The 20330-nt window shown below is 42.9% G+C and overlaps 1 protein-coding gene across 1 annotated transcript; it reads right to left on the bottom strand.

Moving 5' to 3' along the window:
• Positions 1 to 360: 360 nt before the first annotated feature.
• Positions 361 to 11803, bottom strand: APOH (apolipoprotein H). Its single transcript, XM_030837970.2, has 8 exons — positions 11740 to 11803; positions 11167 to 11343; positions 9655 to 9751; positions 8159 to 8235; positions 6979 to 7167; positions 4469 to 4648; positions 2081 to 2278; positions 361 to 416 (listed from the first exon to the last, which is right to left on the bottom strand). Exons 1-8 carry the CDS (start codon positions 11801 to 11803, stop codon positions 361 to 363), a joined length of 1038 nt encoding a protein of 345 aa, XP_030693830.1.
• Positions 11804 to 20330: the final 8527 nt, after the last annotated feature.

The raw sequence follows: 20330 nt of genomic DNA, 5'->3' as shown, positions 1-20330 counted from the left end.
GGACACAGCATTTTTTTCCTTTGTAATAATTACCAGGCGATACTGATGCCGGGGTCTGTGGACCATTCTAAGAAAACTCTTGCCTCGCAGTTGTTTTAGGTGAAAGCGTTTAGGAGTCGAATTAGGGAAAGGGTAACTGGGTTACCTAGGTAATTATTTACGCTTTCCATTTCACAGCCATGCAAGGACAATGTTCCGAATATTTGGGTTTCTTAACCAGATAATTCAAAGTAAGCTACCCTGGAGTAACACTGCAATGGCTGACGCGATACATTCAGTCACTTTATTTTTCCATTTCCATTAGGTTCCTTGGACAAACACATACAAGGATGACACTTAATTTTGAATCAGGAAACCAACTTAGCACGGTTTTACATCAGATGCTTCTGTTTTCCAGAAAGCGAAAGAACTGTGCTCTGTTTGGGGAGAAAAAAAAAAACATTTTAAGAGAAACAGTCATCTCTTTTTTTTGATGAGAAACAGTCATCTCTTAAATCTGTTAAGTAGCCAAGCCTAGTCAAATACATTTTATAAACGTGCAGAATAAATCGAATTACGTGAATGAAAGCATTCAGTGTGAGCTTTAAGTGATGCGAGAAAAATCAGGGAAATGATAAGGCACTCGTTTCCAAGAGAGAAAATAAAAGATTAGGTATAATTCTGACAGTCAAGATTAAAAGAAAAAAACTGTATCAGCCCTTTATGTAATCGCCAATGCACCAACAGTGCTGCATCTGTCTGAAGACTGTAAAAGAGAACAGCACGAGGAAGTGCATTAACAAAGCTCTGTTTGGTTTTTTAAATTATCTTCCGCTAATATTTTTTCTGCTGATCTGTGCTAGGATTACTGTGCTTTGTCAACTTTAGTATATAATGTCTCACTAGGGCTCTGCTGTGTTTTGAACAATAACAATTTATCCAGTGCATTTCTAACTATTTGTAATTATAGTGATAATAACCACCATTATTATCATTGTGTACTTACTCCATGTCACGCATAATATTTCTAATCATCAAACCTATGAGGTGGGTATTATTTGCTAGTTATCATTTCCTTCTCTCTCTCTAGCTGGCCACTTCTCAGACCCCTCTCTCCTCTAATCTGCTCCCAACTCTCTCCTCTGCCAGCTGATACAGGGCTGTCAACATTCTTGAAGCATTTCTAAACCTGGAGGCAATAATAGCTTCTGGCTGGCTCCTCCTTTGTAGAAACAAAGATATGTAGACCTTAAACCTGAAACTAATGCTCTGTGATGACCTAGAGGGGTGGGATGTGGGGGGAGGGTGGCAGGGAGGCTTAAGAGGGAGGGGATGTATGTATACGTATAGCTGATTCACTTTGTTCTACAGCAGAAACTAACCCAACATTGTAAAACAATTCTACTCCAATAAAAAAAAGTTACTGTAGGCAATGTTAAAAGAAAATCACATTCTTGGGGAAGATATTTTCATAGCTTGTAATTAAAAAAAAAAAGTTTTGTATCCAGAATTTATTTTAAAAAATAAATTTAAAAAAAAACCCTGAAACTAATGGCTTTAATGCTGGCCATTATACACTTCTTTATCACCCACAAACACAATATCATCTTCCTTAAAATGTTTAGCTCTAACGAACACTTTGCGCTAATGGGTACTTTTCAAACACCAGGAATTGCCGAAGGAAGGAAAGAAATGTTAGAAGACCTATAAACCAATGACCATTGACATGAGTTACTTTGTAGTTTGGGGTGAGTTCTTTATCATTTGGGACCAAGAGGTGATCAGTATTATTATTCAGTATTCCATTCAATATTATTATTAGTATTCAAGCATAACCTGGAATTATACATGATGGCATAATTCAACACTCATCAAATAAAACCACAACCCTGAGTTTTAAGGAAAAGAAAAGGAAAGGAAAATGTGGGGAAACTAAATACAGCTTACTGCTTCATCTTGGTATTTCCTCCTGCCCCACTCTCTTTTAAAAAATCCAGTGGCCACATTAACATGGCTTCTTTTAGTCATCAGGTAATAAAAGTACTGATTATGGCGAAGGACAAGCGTAAGTGCTAGCTAAACATTCCAGTGTTGAACTCACCCTTGAAACATTTGGGGATTTGAATGACGCCGTCTATGCACTGGGCATCCTCTGTATAGCTACACTTCTTCTCCTTATTTTTGCAGAAGAAAGAAATTTTTTGGCCATGCAGCATCCCATTCTTAAATTTGTCTTGGATATTTACTCTCTCTCCTTCATATATCACGGTAGCTTTTTTAACAGATAATTTACAAGACGCTGAAAGAGACAATATTTGTAGTCAAGACAGGACTTCATTTACTCTTTCTTAAAGAAAATGTAGCATTTGAACCAGTAGATGTTCAGACCTGAAACAAAGTGCTCAAGACGAGAAGGTTCTAAGACAGCAAGTAACATCAGTATCATTGCTAACTGTTGCTCCTTATCAATAGAACCTTTAATCGTGGCTTCCAAGATCGCCTTTTCTTCCCCTGGAGTAGCCACATAAGAAGGTCAGAGCAGGGCTTCCCTGGTGGCGCAGTGGTTGAGAGGCCGCCTGCCGATGCAGGGGTCACGGGTTCGTGCCCCAGTCTGGGAAGATCCCACATGCCGCGGAGCGGCTGGGCCCATGAGCCCTGGCCGCTGAGAGGCCCGCGTATCACAAAAAAAAAAAAAAAAAAAAGGTCAGAGCAGAAGCATCAGATACTAGGCTTCTGTGCAAAAGAACTTCTATCAGATACCTGCCATTTCAGGTAAGCGTCCCCTATCAGATACCTGCCCTTTCAGGTAAGCGTCCCCGCCCCACTCAGCTCCCATTTATTGAGTTGCTGCACCACCCACCAGCCACTGTGAGTGTTGGCTCATAACAGCTCATAAATGCTCCTTTCTCTGAAAAATGCCCTTCAGCCATAAGAGAGCCACCTCTCCAAGGAGAGTATGCACATCAGTCCACAACCCCAGGGTCAGGGAAGGGAGCAGCCCGCAGCCTATGACGGGCTGAGAAGGGGATCAAAATAATCAGGTCCCCTTGCCTCTCGATAGGATGGACTCCCATGGTCCAGAGCTCCCAGGGGATTAAACTGAAGTTAGACTCCAGCTGAGCCCACATCCTCGTTCAAAACATGGTCCCTGGCTTGGCAGCGTCAGTATCACCTGGGAACCCAGTAGAAATGCTAGTTCTCAGGTCCTACTGCAGCTCCAGCAAATCAGAGACTCTGTTTAAACAAACCCTCTAGGAGATTCTGATGCACAGTGAGGTTTGAGAACCAGTGTCCAGCTCCATCCTACCTGCCTCACATTCTTTTTCCTGAGACTCACTTAATAAACCAACTGTATTTGAATCCCTGTCTCAGGCTCTGCTTCTAGGGGACCCCAACCTAGTCATATGTCATTTTGCCTGTTGTGCCTAATTGCCTTTTCTATTTAAACTGTCCAACCCAGACTTCCCTGGTGGTGCAGTGGTTAAGAATCCGCCTGCCAATGCAGGGGACATGGGTTCGAACCCTGGTCCGGGAAGATCCCACATGCTGCGGAGCAACGAAGCCTGTGTGCCACAACTACTGAAGCCACATGCCACAATGACTGAAGCCCACATGCCTAGAGCCCGTGCTCCGCAACAAGAGAAGCCACAGCAGTGAGAAGCCCATGCACCATAACGAAGAGTAACCCTCACTCACGCAACTAGAGAAAGTCCGCGCTCAGCAACAAAGACCCAACACAGCCAAAAGTAAAATAAACACATTATTTTAAAAAAACAAAACTGTCCAGCCCACAGCAACTTGAGCAGAAATGCAGCGCAAAGTCGGTGTTCTTTGCATAAGCATGACACGGACCAGATCAAGGATAGACACCTAACTCAGAAGCAACCAGCATCTCAGGGAAAAGACGCCAGTGAGTGATGCATCCTTTAGTTGAGAGGTCCTGGTGTAGCATCAAGCCAGGTTCAAGGTGAGTAAGCAGAGAAACGGATATGAGAGAGACCGTGAGGCCAATGAGACGTGGAAAGAGTAGCAATAGTTCCTGACTTTCAGTCGCAGTCCTCAAGAGGACCCGTTGTGTTTCATTTCCTCATAGTCAATGTCCATACAATTGCCTGTTGCCTGTTTATAATTCGTCACCATTTCCTGGAACTAGCCGGAATGTGTGGTTGGGTTTTGCCACAGTGAGAAGGGTCTTGACTAGAACAAAGCAAAAAAGGATGCTCATGGGCCAAGGCTTAAAAGCAATTATAGGAAGCCCACACGATCTTCCACCATATTATCAAGGCTTACAAAATATGTCTACTTCATGCAGTTTCATCTCAAACAGGATTGCTAAGCGTGAAGTTTCCCCATGCCCATATAAATCCCAGTAGCTGTGAATCAAGTCTGAGAAACAAAGTGGAAGATGACTGGAACAAGAAGATGGCAAGTAAAGGCGATCTACTCCATGAATTGGGAGGCAGGTCAAGACCTTACCCCTATTTCTTACCTTTACAACTTGGCTGTGCAGACCATTTTCCGAATTTGCCACATTCTACTTCTTCTGGTCCATCCAAGGCGTATGTATCATGGCAACCATAAGTGGCTTTATCCTTGTAATAAAGTACTTGCTTTGCAGGATAGTTCACAAATCCATTGTCTGGTCTTGATGGGAACGGGCATTTTACTTCTAAAAAGTTTAAGCAGTAAGACGTATTAGTATAAATAGCGTGGGGTCCAGTGGTTACGGAATAGCCACGCGCTTGTCTCTCTTATACCACTGAATCACTGGGTGTTCCTGTGCATAGAACACAATTTCTGGGGACCTTGGTGCTTAATTCTGTCCCCTTTATCTTATCCTTGTGAGACTCTGGATATTAAAATAGAAACAACAACACTTTGAAAGAAAATTAATGAGTTACCAAGTGCTTTGGGCTTTCACATAATCACAAGGTAGTACTTATTGCAAACTTCATCTGCACACAGTCTAAGATGGTGGGTTTGAAAGACGGAAAAAGTCTGTCTCTTTTAACCAACAGACCATGAAATTAAAACACAGCGATTCCCTCTATGCACACTAGAACAGCATTATTTGGATTTTAAATGTTAAATCTAATTCTTATGACTGTCTTCAGACTATACAAGAAACCAGCATGAAATATGAAGGAGAAAACTGAAGGCTTCCCGGCTTTCTTTAGATCCTCAGCAGTACAGCCCCAAGCCCGTATCCCTATTTACCCCAGTAAAGAAAGCCAGGCTGGAGGGAGGAAGTCTAATGAGATGGTTCAAGGGGACCAAATCCAGTGCTGGGCTGCTTGGATCAGTTTTGGCTCTTCCACAAATTGAGTGCAAAAGAATCTATGAGTCTATAATAACGCTAAAAAGAAATAGTTCATGGAAGAAAAACTCTTCCTTGTAGAAAAATTCCAGCTAATAAATATAGAAAGAAAGATAAACTTAGAAAGCCACCATTTTGTAACCACCAATGTCTCAGTTGACTGAGTTCAAGGATTATCAGTGGATGCTAAAATGACTGCTAGAGAATGAATATTCTCACCGTCTCAAACTATCACCCGCAGGTTGCTTACTAATTCAATGAGAAAGAGATGCCTTTACCAAGAGAAGAGGGGCATACCCCACCTGACCAAGGGATCAAATCAAGCATGACAGCGATGGACTGACACCATGTGCCTTCTGATGTGATGGAGTGTATTCTTTAAAAAAAAGTATTTAACTCAAATCCAATCATGAGTAAATAATTGACCAAATTCACATTGTGGAAACTTCTCCAAGACAACTAGCATGTACTCTTCAAAAATGTCAGTGAAAGACAACCAAAACGGCAGGGGAAAACTCTTAACTAAAGGAAACCAAAGAGCTATGACAACTAGACAGAATACGTGATTCATGATTAGATTTCACAGAGAACAAAACACGTGTATAAAGGATACTTCTGGATCAGCTGGGGCAGTTTGCATATGAAATAAATATTGTTAATTGTATATAATGTAATTGTTTAAATTATTATTGTTAATAATTCCAAATATGTTAAATGTCTTGGGTACAGTGATAACATATGACAATGTTGTTCTTCGGACATTCATGCTGCTGAAGTGTTCACGGGTGTCATGATGTGTACAACTTATTTTCACATGATTCAGGGGGAAAATAGTATGTCTATAGAAGGAAAGAGAGAGAATGTCACAACATGCTGACGGCTGATCTATCTATGTAAATGGCTGAAAAGAAAAAGAACCCACTGCTTAGGACTTGGGAGAATTAAATGAGATGACACATATATAGGAGGAGACCAGTGCCTGGCCCAGAGTTTAGTCCCCCAAAAGGTGCTAGGTATTAGTAGTAGTAGTAGTTTCCCTATGCTAAAAAGCACTTACGTTTGAATCATTCAGTAGATATCTGTAACACCCACTGCGGGAGAAGGTAACAGTCCTTAGTATAATTCCTGGTGTGCGTGATAAATTCTACTTGTTATGCAGTGGACAAATTCAAAGATAGTAATGAGGAGTCAAATTAAAGGAGAAAGAATTTTCATATATATTTTTAAATCAAGTATTCTTGTGATTCTTAAGTTTAGGTAAAGACTACAAAAGCTTATATCGATCTGACTGCAACCCAGTTTTTCGCCTGTTTCTTAGGACTCCCCAGTTTAATCCAGCCTCACAGTAATACTCAGCTGTCCATGCACACACCCTGCTCCTTCACACCCCCAGGCTCTCGCCATCCCGCGCCCTTGTGTGGTATGCCTATGCCGTTCCCCCATTCTCCACTGCTCCCGCGAGCCCTTCCTCTGGGAAGCCGCAGACAGACCCCTGCATCACAGCTCATCTTCCTGAGCTGAGTCAGGTCTCGCTCATCTGGCATCCTGGGTACCTGGCAGATGCCGGTAAACATTCGTTACACAAGGTCATTAGAAACCCTCCATGACAGAGAAATTTTCAATCCTCTTCAAAAAAGAGATTCTACACTCCCATGATGATTCTGTCTCATCATTGCACTCACCCTTACATTCTGGTAATTCTGTCCAGTTTCCATGTTCTGTGCAGGTAACGGTGTCATTTCCAAACATTGCGTGCTGTGGCAAGCATTCAAAGACGGCCTTGCCTCCATACAGGGAGTTGTTCCCAGACAATGGCTGATAAACACTAAGTTTTGCAAACTTCGGTATTGGTGGTGGAGGGCAGGTTATAGCTGAAAAAAGAAGGAACTATCATTTTAATGAAAATAGTTGAGTCTTTTAAAAGTACTCTTTACAGAACAACAACAACAAAAATCCAGAGATTAACTTGGGAAAATGCAAACTTTGATCAAATACCAGGGTAAACACAGTCAGCTGGAGACGCCAAAGAAGAAAATATGATCTGGAAATCAGATGTCTGAACCAGTCAAAAAACTAAAAGATGGGGCTTCCCTGGTGGCGCAGTGGTTGAGAGTCCACCTGCCGATGCAGGGGATGCGGGTTCGTGCCCCGGTCCGGGAAGATCCCACATGCCGCGGAGCGGCTGGGCCCGTGAGCCATGGCCGCTGAGCCTGCGCGTCCGGAGCCTGTGCTCCGCAACGGGAGAGGCCACGACAGTGAGAGGCCCGCGTACTGGTTAAAAAAAAAACAAAAAACAAAAATCTAAAAGATGAAGGAAATTTAGGTCTTGCCACCACTGATTTGCCTGCTACAAGACCACGTTGCTTATGATACCATACGTCTTAGATCCAAATGCTACCTTGGAAGACGTTCCTGAGAGTCAGAATTGGCGAAGGACTTTGCTGAGGGAACCTCCTGCAATAGCTGCTGATGACGACAAGTCATCTGTGACACCTGAGCGACATCGTGGTCCTAGTTTAGGTCTGTTTGTTCCTGTGGAATACCTCCTGCTTCTGTACTCTGTCTGTACGGAGCTTACACAAGCAGCTTCACACAGAGACTCCGTGGGTTGCCGTCCTGACCTAACTAATCTGGAGTTTCAGTGTTAGAGTCAGGGTCAGGGTCAGAGTTTATCATTCCAAAGCGGTTGTTTCATCTTCCAGAGTAAGATGTCAGGATGGACAGTCCCCAGAAAGGCAACCAACCATTTCATGGAGCTGGGACTGAGGGGTTTCCAGGGTGTAGATCTTATAGTGGTAAAACCCGGGAAGTCCCAGGCAAATCAGCTAGTCACCTCCCTGTAACTGGGACCCACAAACTCACGAGCACAGACAGGAAGTTTCTGACTCCATTCTCCCTCCTTAGTGCATTGAACAGAATTAGCTCCTTTCAGATAAAACCTGCAAAGGGAAAATGTAATCCACTAAATTATAAAATAATCCACCCATGGCATCTCAAATGTCTTTTCTGTTAAACATTGCTGCAGATTAATACTATTGGCTTCTCGGGACGTCTCTGGTGGCACAGTGGTTAAGAATCTGCCTGCCAATGCAGGGAACACGGGTTTGAGCCCTGGTCTGGGAAGATCCCACAAGCCGTGGAGCAACTAAGCCCATGCACCACAACAACTGAGCCTGTGCGCTAGAGCCCACGAGCCACAACTACTGAGCCCACATGCCACAACTACTGAAGCCCACACGCCTAGAGCCCGTGCTCCACAACGAGAGAAGCCACCACAATGAGAAGCACGCACACCGCCACGAAGAGTAGCCCCCGCTCGTCCACACGCAGCAACGAAGACCCCCTCCCAAAAAAATACTATTGGCTTCTTTTCCGTCTTATAATACTGTTTCCTGAGAGGCTTAACATTCCTCTGAGGCTCATCAAGTCTCCCAGCCTAAGGCTGCAGGGAACTGCTGAAGAATGGGAAGGTCCCATCGCTAGTGGGTATGGAAGCCAGCCCTATCCAGTGCCCAAACCCCTTGTCTCCAACCAGCTGGTCAGGTTAACTGCTTCCAAGCAAAGAACCACCTCTTTTTCAGGATCACAAAAGCGAATCAAACCGAATAATCCCTAATATTCCTTTTCTGAGAGCCTGTTGACCCAAATGTTTAAAAACAATGCAGTCTATTTCCATTGCAAATGTACCATTGTCCCTGAAGCCAGTTTGTTCAAGGTCATTCATCATGAAGCCTACCAGTCAATTGGTGTTTCAGATGAAAGGACTGCCTCTTTCACACACAGTATTTCTTAATCTCTAATCACAAACAAGCCTCCTCAGTGAAACTTTGCCCTGCTCTACAGCCGATGAGCCATCGCCAGTGTCACTGATGGTGTATTTGCTCGTGAGGCAGGGAAGTCATATGACCAACCATAAGTGCTTTCTTCTGGGGATGCTGTGAGGATGAAGATTATGGTTTACATCATCACACTCAGGCTTCTCCATAAAATTCTCTTCCACGAGGTCACAGTCGATGAAATTAGCCTCATAACTAAAGCCCAAGTCCGATTACTAAAGTATTTTAACTCTCATGCCAAGATTTGGCCCAGAGATCATAAAGAATTATCACCCAGTTTCAGTAATTTCAATGTACTCCTCAAATAAGTAACTAATCAGGAGCAGAAAACTTAGAACGTTGACTTCATATTTCACTAGCTGTTGTATTCTCCACCCCTTACCCTGCCCTCAACACCACTGTGGATTTGTATTCAGTGATCTGTACTGGGCAAGTCCAGCCTAAAGACTAGAAAAGGACCAGCCTTGATGATTAGCTTGAGGGCGCAGGAATGGGCTGCATCTGTGAGCCAGAAGTCCTTACCCGGTATTGCAAGAAAAATTGATCGTGTTGGGATATTCAAAAGTTGTATAGCGTACAGTTCCGTTTTCTAAGATTCCAGCAAAAGGACATACTCTGGCTGTGATTTAAAGATATAAAGGTCAATTTCCATTTATAGAATTTACTATTAAGATTAAAATGTATCAACTCATTTCTATTATTTGATCCAGTAACTCTACTGGTAACTATTCTAAGAAGATAACTCAAAATAAGTCAAATGATATATGCACCAAGGCACCCCTTGTATTGTTTGCCATGCAGCATGCGGGATCTTAGTTCCCCGACCGACCGGGGATCGAACCCTCGCCCCCTGCAGTGGAAGTGCGGAGTGTTAAGCACTGGACCGCCAGGGAATTCCCTGTATTGTTACTTCTAATGACAAAAACCAAACAGTCTAAATGTTCACTATCATGGTATTATTTTAATTAATGGTAATTAAAGGGTAAATCCACCTGAAATATGATACGGCCAATAAAATATGGATTATGAAGACTACAGAGATATAGTCCATGCTTCTGATATGCTAGTGAAAATAGAAAAACACAAAATGGTGTCAACTCACTGCAATGAGGAAAGTATACACGTGGAAAATAACTTGAAAAAGAAAGTTGTTAGTGTTCCAAAGTTAAGGCTGATTTCCGGAAAACTTTTCCCTAATGATGTTACAGTGGTTTTTCATTAACAATTACGTTTTGTCTTTTTTAATCAAAAAGCATATTAAAATCACCGCATGAACACGTATCGTTTTCACAAATGGTATCACCCATACAACCAACGTAACCAGAGCTCGGATAGGTCCATACAGTTATTTTTGCTGCTTGACTTCTACATAAAATTGCCAGAAATCCTCTCAGGTGGATTTTGTTCAAGAGCCGACTGTGAAAAAATAACGCCAGCATCACGGAACCACGCTATGAGGAATAAGTTAGAGCAACCATCGGGAATTCCCTGGCGGTCCAGTGGTTAGGACTCTGCGCTTTCACTGCTGAGGGCAAGGGTTCAATCCCAGGTCCGGGAACTAAGATCCCACAGGCTGAGCCACGTGGCCAAAAAATAAAAAAGCAACCATCTACCATAAAGTCAGATATCTGTGAATGTATATATACATATATAACTGTTATATTACATATGATATATTATTATATATAATATTCCTGTACATTATTAATTTAATATATTTATATTTTATTATAAATATAATTTGTAATATAATCTCCACTTCTCTTTTCACATCAGCAGTGTTTTCCTCCCCTTTTATCGTACCAAGTCTCTTCTTAAAATCTCCCCTAGTTCCAGGCTGTGCTGCAAATAGCACTTACTGTCCTTAGCCTCTTCTCCTGTGGAACTCCCCACAGACCCTGCTGTTTCTTCACAGCCCTCCACTCCACAGTTCTGCTGGCTTTCTGTACCGCGAGCATGACAAGGTAGGTCATCTCCCCAACATGTCCAGGATGTGAATGACGGGGAGAATGCATGAGATGGAGGCTGACTTACGTGTGCATCTCAGAGTGTTGATGGGCCAAAATCCTGTGAGCGGGCAGGTGAACCTCCGGATCCCTCCCCGGGACACGTAGCCTGGCTGGCAGGAGAACACGATCTCCTCCCCGGGGGCATAGGATGTTTTTAACGGAACAACTCTGGCAAATGGTAAGTCATCTGGCTTGGGACAGACTGAAACAGAGCACAGAGCAGTTGCCCGAGAAATCTGTATTTGCAGGTTTAAGTTCAGCTATAGCACACACAGATGAAAAGTATTTCGTGCTACCAATAATATGCACGCTGAGTTCTGTACCAAATGCTTGACTTATGCAATACCTCGTCTAATCTCACCAACTTTTGAAGGGTGCTATTGTCATCTCCATTTCACAGGTCTGTACACTGAGGCTTAAACAAGGTAAATGTCTCATGCGGGAACTTTAGACAGGGCTATATCAAAGAAAAAGCACCAATCCGCTCTCTCAAGCATCCACCCTAAAGGGAATTTAACCAATCATTATGGATCCCTGGCGTATTATTCAAGGGGGACGGATATATGAATTATTTTTTTCAAAAGCAAAGAGAACTTACTTCGTCCTGCAATAGCAACGTGGCAGAGAAAACTTGAAAACAAGAGGAGCACGGGAGGAATCATCGTGGAGGGTTCACGCTGGCACTACCAAAGTGGCTTTCCTCTACTAAAAAGAGAGCTGTAAATATTAACGTGCTTAAATATTAACCATTTTGGGGTGTACTTTTATCTCTGTAAATAGAAGATAAAGGATCATGGTTTGAAAGGAGCTCCAAGACCTACATTCTTTAATCATTTATTTTTCACTTTGGCGGGTCTGTTGTGAAATCTTTGGTAGATGGTTTCTGTCTTCACGACATTTATGTTAACGACACACAACAGCTCGGTCTCGCCTCTGATGCAATCCTGGTAGTTCCAGGTTGCCCGGCCTCTGGTCCAGACGTCTTGCTCTCCATCCTTGGTTTGTGTAGCGGTGGATAGAAAACGCAAAGGCTGAATTACCCGCTCCACCCCCAGCCTTGGCATGCAAACTGAGGACCATCGCTTATTTTCAGGTCTCTTCACCTCTAAAATGACGTTCCAGGTTCCAGATATATGAGCAAAGAACATCTTCACAGCAGCATCTAAGATTATAAAGCCTAAAAAACTGAGGTCACCATCTTCTCTCACAAACTGACTGCTTCCTCTCTTACCTGCAGAGAGTAACACGACCCTCCTGGTAGCCGGTTTCCCGCCTCAGCACTACCCTTGCATTCTCAATCTCCTCCCACACCAAACCAACGCAAAGCCCCGCTCATCCGTTCTGAAGACTCCTTAGGTCTGTCGAGCCGGATTCTAGATCTGTTTGAGGGATTGGGAAGTTGATGTGAAATTACAGGTATGGACACTAAGAGGTACAGAAGTCGAGTAGGAGAGGATGGGCCAAGGCTGATGATGCTGTTTAAAAGGGCTCAGAGCAGACCATCCAGGACCCCAGAGTTCTCCTACATATCCCTCGCTCTGAGGGACTGAGTATACAAATGGACAATGGCTAGACAACGTATAAAAACAGAGCTCTGACCCACAATCTCTAGCAATGGGCCAAACTTAGAACCAACCAGAGAAAACCAAGTGTGTTCCTCTAATCGAGCACATAGGATGCCCGGCTTCCAGTTAGTCCACATCCAGCTTCCCCAAACCAACACCCTCCCGTCAGGGCATGCTTGAGGCTTTCCCTTTTCATCTGCAGTAAAGGTTTCCCATCCTTTAACAGATTTGGGGTGTCTGCCAAACACGAATGATGATGGCTAACTGCCTTCCGGTAGCAAGCTCTGAATACATAGCCTTTGCTTGTTCTCGTTTGGGTGATGGTGTTTTATATCCACAGGTCTAAAGCTCCTTGGGACACATCAGTTTGAGAAATGTTCTTGTCAGACAGCGATTCTTAATGATGTTGCTAACGAACATGATGTTCCGTGCTAAGGAGAACAGTGTACTGCCACTGACATAAAACAAGCGTCCTTCCCCTTTGTGGTTAAATCACAGTCTACACACACACACACATGATGTTCCATGATGAGGAGAACAGTGCACCGCCACTAACATAAAACAAGCATCCTTCCCCTTTGTGGTTAAATCACAGTCTACACACACACACACATGATGTTCCATGATGAGGAGAACAGTGCACCGCCACTAACATAAAACAAGCATCCTTCCCCTTTGTGGTTAAATCACAGTCTACACACACACACACACACACACACACACGCACACTCCACCTTCCTTTCCTAAGAAGAAGGATTTATGTTTGATTGCTCGCAAGCTCTGTGTTATTGTGGAGAATTCCCTTGATGGGGGAAAAGAGAGAAAACGAATGAAAAGGGCCAAGGTGTCCTGTATAATAAAGATGTGAGGTGGGTGGAGGAACAGAGAGAAAGCCACGGGCTGCACAGCAGGAAAAGAAAACCTGGAGAAGTTTGAAATAGAGGAGAGCAGTTTCGGCAGCAGCTGTAAACTGAACGATAGACATTGGGAGGACCAGTGATGAGGAGGGTTTTTTTGTTTTGTTTTGTTTTGTTTTTTTGCGGTACGCGGGACTCTCACTGTTGTGGCCTTTCCCGTTGCGGAGCACAGGCTCCGGACGCGCAGGCTCAGCGGCCATGGCTCACGGGCCCAGCCGCTCCGCGGCATGTGGGATCTTCCCGGACCGGGGCACGAACCCGCGTCCCCCGCATCGGCAGGCGGGCTCTCAACCACTGCGCCACCAGGGAAGCCGAGGAGGGGGGTTTTAATGATGCTTGCTGATGGGTGTACTTCCTCACATGAGGAAACTTTCTGGAGAGGGTGGAAACAGTCTATATTTTATTTTAGGTGGTTGCTACTTGGGTACATGAAATTATCAAAACTCTTCCACTAAACATTTAAGAGCTGTGCATTTCATTATATATTAATTATACCTCAGTTTAAAAACAATGCACCGACTTCCCTGGTGGTGCAGTGGTTAAGAATCTGCCTGCCAATGCAGGGGTCACGGGTTCGAGCCCTGGTCCGGGAAGATCCCACATGCCGCGGAGCAATTAAGCCCGTGCCCCACAACTACTGAGCCTGTGTCTAGAGCCCTCAAGCCACAACTACTGAAGCCCACACACCACAACTACTGAAGCCCCCGCACCTAGAGCCCGTGCTCCGCAACAAAGAGTAGCCCCTGCTCGTGGCAACTAGAGAAAGCTCGCGCGCAGCAACAAAAGACCCAACACAGCCAAAAAATCAAAAAAATATATATATATATTTTAAAAATGCATGTCTCTCTTCCTCCCTCCCTCCTTTCCTTTTATTCTTCCTCCCTTATTCCCTTCCTCTTTCCTTCCTTCCTTCCTTCCTAATTCCATTCCAAATTCATGGGGTGGACCTGAGTGGGATATTCAGAGTGGCCCTTGTGAGAATGGCAGCCCAGTGGTGTCACGGGAGTGGCATGTACAATGGATGGAGCAAACAAGCACGTATCTTGAGGCTAATGGGAGTCAGTTTCCTTACTGATGAAAAGAAGTAGCAATAAGGAAAGAACGGAAGCCCAAATAAACCCTGTGGTGGTGTATTGCAAGTGGATATATCAGTACAAACTTTACTTACATAGAGACAGATCCAGAAGTAAATATAGATAAGAAGGTGTGTGCATGTGTGTACATATGTACATCGGTATACATGTAATTCCTAGTTCTGTCGACTAAGATAGCCTGGGAATGGCAGTATAGCCGGTAGCAATGAGCACACCTAGTGCCTAGATCTTGGTTTCTAAATACAACTGTCCACTGAAAGGTGCCAGGGCTCCTTGGAAAATTGGCTGATTCTAGGAATGGGGCAGGGTAAGTGCAAGATAAGCCTGGAACGTGGGGTGAGGAACAACTCAGGTGATGCTCAGAGAATGGCAGGGACCTGTTAGAAAGACCTCCGAAGTCATTTGAAGGGACTCTCATTAGTCAAATATGGGACAACTTGAGTGTAAAATAAATAATCATAGTAACAAATTAAATCCATTGACCAAAACAGGAATCAACAAGTCTACATTGATAGCAATAAACACATTAATAGATGGGAAGATAAGAAAGTTCTTCCTGACAGTAGAATGCCAACTAATTAATATAGTAGGAATATGGAATTAGAAAATCACAATTTGGAATTTATCATAGAAATATTTAATTCTGGCAAAAAAAAATCAATGGATGTTAAAACTAGGGGTGTTAGTAGGATGTGAAATGAGATGCTCGTATAGTCTTAAAAGTGTCACCACATAAATTAATAATTCATTACAAAGAGAGGAGAAAGGAATAAACTTATAGTGGAGGAACCTGGCAGATACCACTAGAATCAAATAATCAAAATTAACACCACCATTAATGGGACAAATTGACACTGTGTGCCCACCCCGCTCCCCCACAATAGGATGCAATGAGAAGAACACAGCATCTCTTCTGAGATATTCCTGCCCCAAACCTAATAACCCGGGTTGTGTCATGAGAAACTTGAAGGACACCATGCAAAACAACTGCCTTGTAATCTTCAAAAAGGCAAAGGCCATGAAAGGAAAGAAAGACTGAGGAACCCTGGGAGTCAGGAGAAGTGACTGGACCACATGACGCTCTTGCTATGAGAGCCTGAGGGCACATTTGGTGAAACTCGAAGGGGGTCTCTGGGTTAAGAGTATATGGAAGTTTTTTGTTCTATTCTTGGAACTTTTCTGTATGTTTGAAATTGTTTAAAAATATAACTAAAAACAGGAAAGAATGCATGTCCTTTGGGTGGTTTCCACTTTTAAAAAGATACTGGTCTTAACTGGACCATATGAGGCCTCAACTTTTATTTACATCACTGCCTAAAAATCAATGCAATGGGCAGAACTTTCTCAGTTTTAGGTTTATGTTTATATTCTATTAATATAAAATATATACTATATATTAATATATAATATATGAGATTATTATATAAACTTTTTTTTTGAATCATCGACAACCAGCTCCTATTTGCCAACTACAGAACTTTGGAAAATGATGCAAAAAATAGTAGCAGCAGGAAAACGAAGAAACAACTAAATCAAACTTAGCTTGACGGCTTTAAGGGAGAGTCAAGTGTTTGCGTTTTTTAAATTTTTTGGCTAGTAAAACTTTCCCTTCTTTGTAAAAGTAAATACAAACATAATGGATGGTAATCTGCACAATTTATAAATTATTATTAGTCCTGCGTGCTTTGCCACTTGAACATGTCTGAGAATTACAAAATGTTCCCAGAACCCTCACAAACACACACATGGGTCTAACGAAAAACCTTTGTGATGAGCCTTAAGATGAGATGCAATCATTCATCTTCTAGATTGTGATGTATTTTCACCTATAACTTCAGCACCAGCTGGTGGATGTGTAGTCTGGTCTATCTTCCTCTCCACATGGTGCAGCTCACACCCCAGTAACAATAATATAATGACCGAAGAGCTGGCTGAGAATCAATGTGAAATGACATTGTAAAGACACATTTAAACTTGCCATTAAAGTGTGATTTGGCAGAGCAAATGGAAAAAGCATTAAGATAAAAATCCAAGGAATTCTGATGCATCAAGTGCCTGCTTTGTGTTGTTGGGGTTTATAATCAGCACTAAAGAGAAGCCAACCCTTGGATTTAATGTTGCACTTAGGATATTACGTTTTATTAACCATGAACAAGGATACAGAACCACATAGACACTTAGGTTGAAGAATACATGACAACATTTGTTTCACAAGAGACATAGGACCTTGTACTTAAAATTCTTGATGACTGGGGAGGGGGATAAAATAGGTGAAGGGGATTAAGAGGTACAAACCTCCACTTATAAAACAAACGATCCCCGGGGATACAGCGTAAGAAATATGGTCAACAATATTGTGATGACTTTGTATGGGGACAGACGGCTACTAGACTTACTGTGGTGATCGTTTCACAATGTGTGCGAATATCAAATCATATGTGATACACCTGAAACTAGCATAACATCATACATCAACTCTATCACAATCTTTTAAAATGCGGAAAAATTCTTACTGACTTTATATCCTTTCCTACTCTACTTTGTAAATTCACTAGAGAGACCTAGACTCAGAGTCCAAGGTTTCATAGTCCTGAAATCCCATTGCATCACAGGTTCAAAAACGTTCTTATTTACTTGACAAGCAGAGACTTTGACCGTAACGTTAAACATTTAGCAACGGTTTAGATTTTTAAAAACGCTTTGAATGTTGTCTCTTTATGGATTGGGATTCCAGCTAACCTCCACCACTAAAGCTCTCAGTGGAAAGATGCAAATGCCTTTCTGCTCCTATGACAGCAAAGTCTGTCAGGAGCTGTGAGCACATTTGCAGAGGGGATAAAGGAACGTGTCCCAGGGCTTCATGGGCACGATTATACACGTCTAGAAATGCATAGTCAGCCGAAGTCTGCACTGAGACATCTTTGTGCAAATTCTGGGATCCCCTACTTGCAAATAGCCTTCACCTGGTAGAAACTAATACATTTATATACTGCAATTTCTATTTTTATCTAGAGCAGTTATTCTTAACTTTGGATGCACAGTATAATCTCTCAGACTGTTTTTTTAAAAAAATAGAAAAATTCAACAGGTAAGGGTCCAGGCATTGGGCTTCTTTAAAGTCCCCAGGTAATTATGATTGCAGTGGGGGCTTAAGACCCATGGATTCAGCATGTCAGTATTTACCTAAGTTCAACTGATAAGGTTCCACCACATAATTCTCTCTCTTGCCAACGTGAGATTACTTTTTATACTTTCTGTAGTGTGTGATTCCTTGATCGCTTGTGAATTACTTCCCAGGTTCCACATATTCATTCATTCTCTTGCAAACATTTCCTAAGCCCTCCTTAAGCTGTACTTGGTGGCTGACACTGGAATTTCAGAAATACACAAGACTTGACTGTTGCCTGTAAGGAGTTCACAGTTTCCTAGGACTGAGATACGGTGCTACAAATGAAAAAATGAAAGTCCAAGGTTCTTAATTTCCTTAGAAGCATCTGCCGACATTTCACAGAGGATATTTCGCTCGGATTATGTCTTAAAGAACCTTGAGTTTAGCGGTTCAGAGGGCATGAGGTGGAGTGGGGTGAGATGATACGGATGTAGGTGTTCCAGGCAGCTGTCAAAGCAGGAAGGCGTAAGACAGCAGGATGTAACCCCAACAGCAGCAGTACAGCTGAATGTTGCTGGAGCAGAACGTTTCAGGTGAGGAAGAGTGGGAAGTGAGGCTGGGAGGAGGTAGGATCTGGATGACAAAAGCTCTTTATATGCCATGTTTAAGAGTTTGCAGTGAAAGGGAGGACCAAAGTCAAGTGTGTATTTCGGAAAGAATATTAACAGTGGCATATACGACAGATTGGGGTAAGTGGGCAGAGTGGGAGAGAAAGGGGTTGAAAAAAGAAAACCCTTGGTATGTCTCACACTGATCCTATCTTCCATTCTCACTTTCCAAACCAACCTTGCACAATGTTGCATGTTAGTGAGCGAGGGACATTTTTATGCAATTGCCCACGTGTACACCTGGCCGTGATGACACAGGAGATGTGCTGCTCTCCTGGAGCGCGCTTTGCAGAGAAGGCTTTTATTTCCCAAATCATGGCCTGAGATGCCAGAAGAGTGGAATTTTAGCAAAGGACTTGAGGATATTACTCAGAAACTGGAGGGAGTTTTGCTGGGAGGATTCATCAACCAGATGTTCAGGTTTTAAGCTGTATATGAAAAGTGCCTATAGTTGGGATACAGAGTCTGTGGAGTAGAATGGGAAACAAACAGAGAAAAGGAGCACATTATTTGGTTCTTCATAGGATGACTCCATCAGGGAAAGAGGACAAGCCCACCACCTTGGAGGAAGTGTGATGTCCTGGTTGGGGCCAGAGGCTTTAATCAGGGAACACTGGAGTTTGAGTCATGACTCCTCCTCTTACTAGCTGTGGCCTCTTGGGCAAGTCACATTCTACGGTTAAGCTCTCATCTCTAACATGGGGGTGAAAATAAAACCTACTTCACACGCTCGTGGTCAGGATTAAATTAGAATGCATGCAGAGTACTTACAAAGTGCCTGGCTTATACTGAGTGCTTGATGAAATTTAGCTGTCGTTAACATTCTTCTTAGCAGTAATATCGATGCCTCAGATGTCTTACCCCAAAGTTCTGGAAATTCCTGCACAAAAGCATAATTTTTTGTGCACAAAGCCACCAAAAAACTAATAGATTTCAATGAGACTCCGTGAATTGGTACTCGTTACTAGAAACCATAAAGAACAAAAGACAAAAAGAAAGAGCTACATTCCGTACCCTACTGCAAAGTGTGAGTAGCAGTTATCTCTAGGCAGAGGAGTACGGGCATTTACTTTCTTCCTTTTTTTTAATATGTCAGATTTTTGTTTTATTTTGCTTTCACTGATTTTTAAAACCTTGTCAATAGATAAGACAGAAAATCAATTTCCACATTTGGGGAAAAAATAAGATATGTCTGTATCAGGAATTCCCTGGTGGTCCAGTGGTTAGGACTCAGCGCTTTCACTGCCAGGCCCGGGTTCAATCCCCGGTCAGGGAACTAAGATCCCACAAGCCGCGCAGCACGGCAAAAAAAAAAACAAAAATAAAAATAAAAAAATAAGATATGTCTGTATGAAAATCCACAAACACAGGAGTAGGGATGTAATTCCAATATGTTAAATGAGCGTTCCTGGGAGCTATTTACCAAATCGTCAGACTCCCTGCTGCAGGAACTCACATTTGTATAGAAAATACTACAGATGTTCCCCCCGAGATTCAGTGGAGTCAAATTTTCACCCAGGTAACGTCTAGTGGTCATTACAAACCCTGGCCTGGCCCTCCAGACCTCAGTCTCCTCAGCCCTCCGTCCAGCCCTGACGTGTGGGTTGAGGGAAAGCTCCCAGCTCCCTCCCTATTCCTGCTTCACTCAAAGTCCCAGGTTAGGACAAAAGGCCATTCATTACACTTTGGAACACAAAGAAGAGAACCCTGGGACCCTACACTCAAGTGTCATACACTATGTAGAAAAACATATTGTAAGAGATCCAAAGACAAGATCAGTATGATCTCATCACTAGAGATTCTAGAAGAGAAGGAGGGTTAGCAGATGAGGGCCTG

Source organism: Globicephala melas, chromosome 20, assembly GCF_963455315.2.
Source record: "Globicephala melas chromosome 20, mGloMel1.2, whole genome shotgun sequence".
Lineage (NCBI taxonomy): Eukaryota > Metazoa > Chordata > Mammalia > Artiodactyla > Delphinidae > Globicephala > Globicephala melas.
This window is presented reverse-complemented; position numbering and strand designations above follow the sequence as displayed.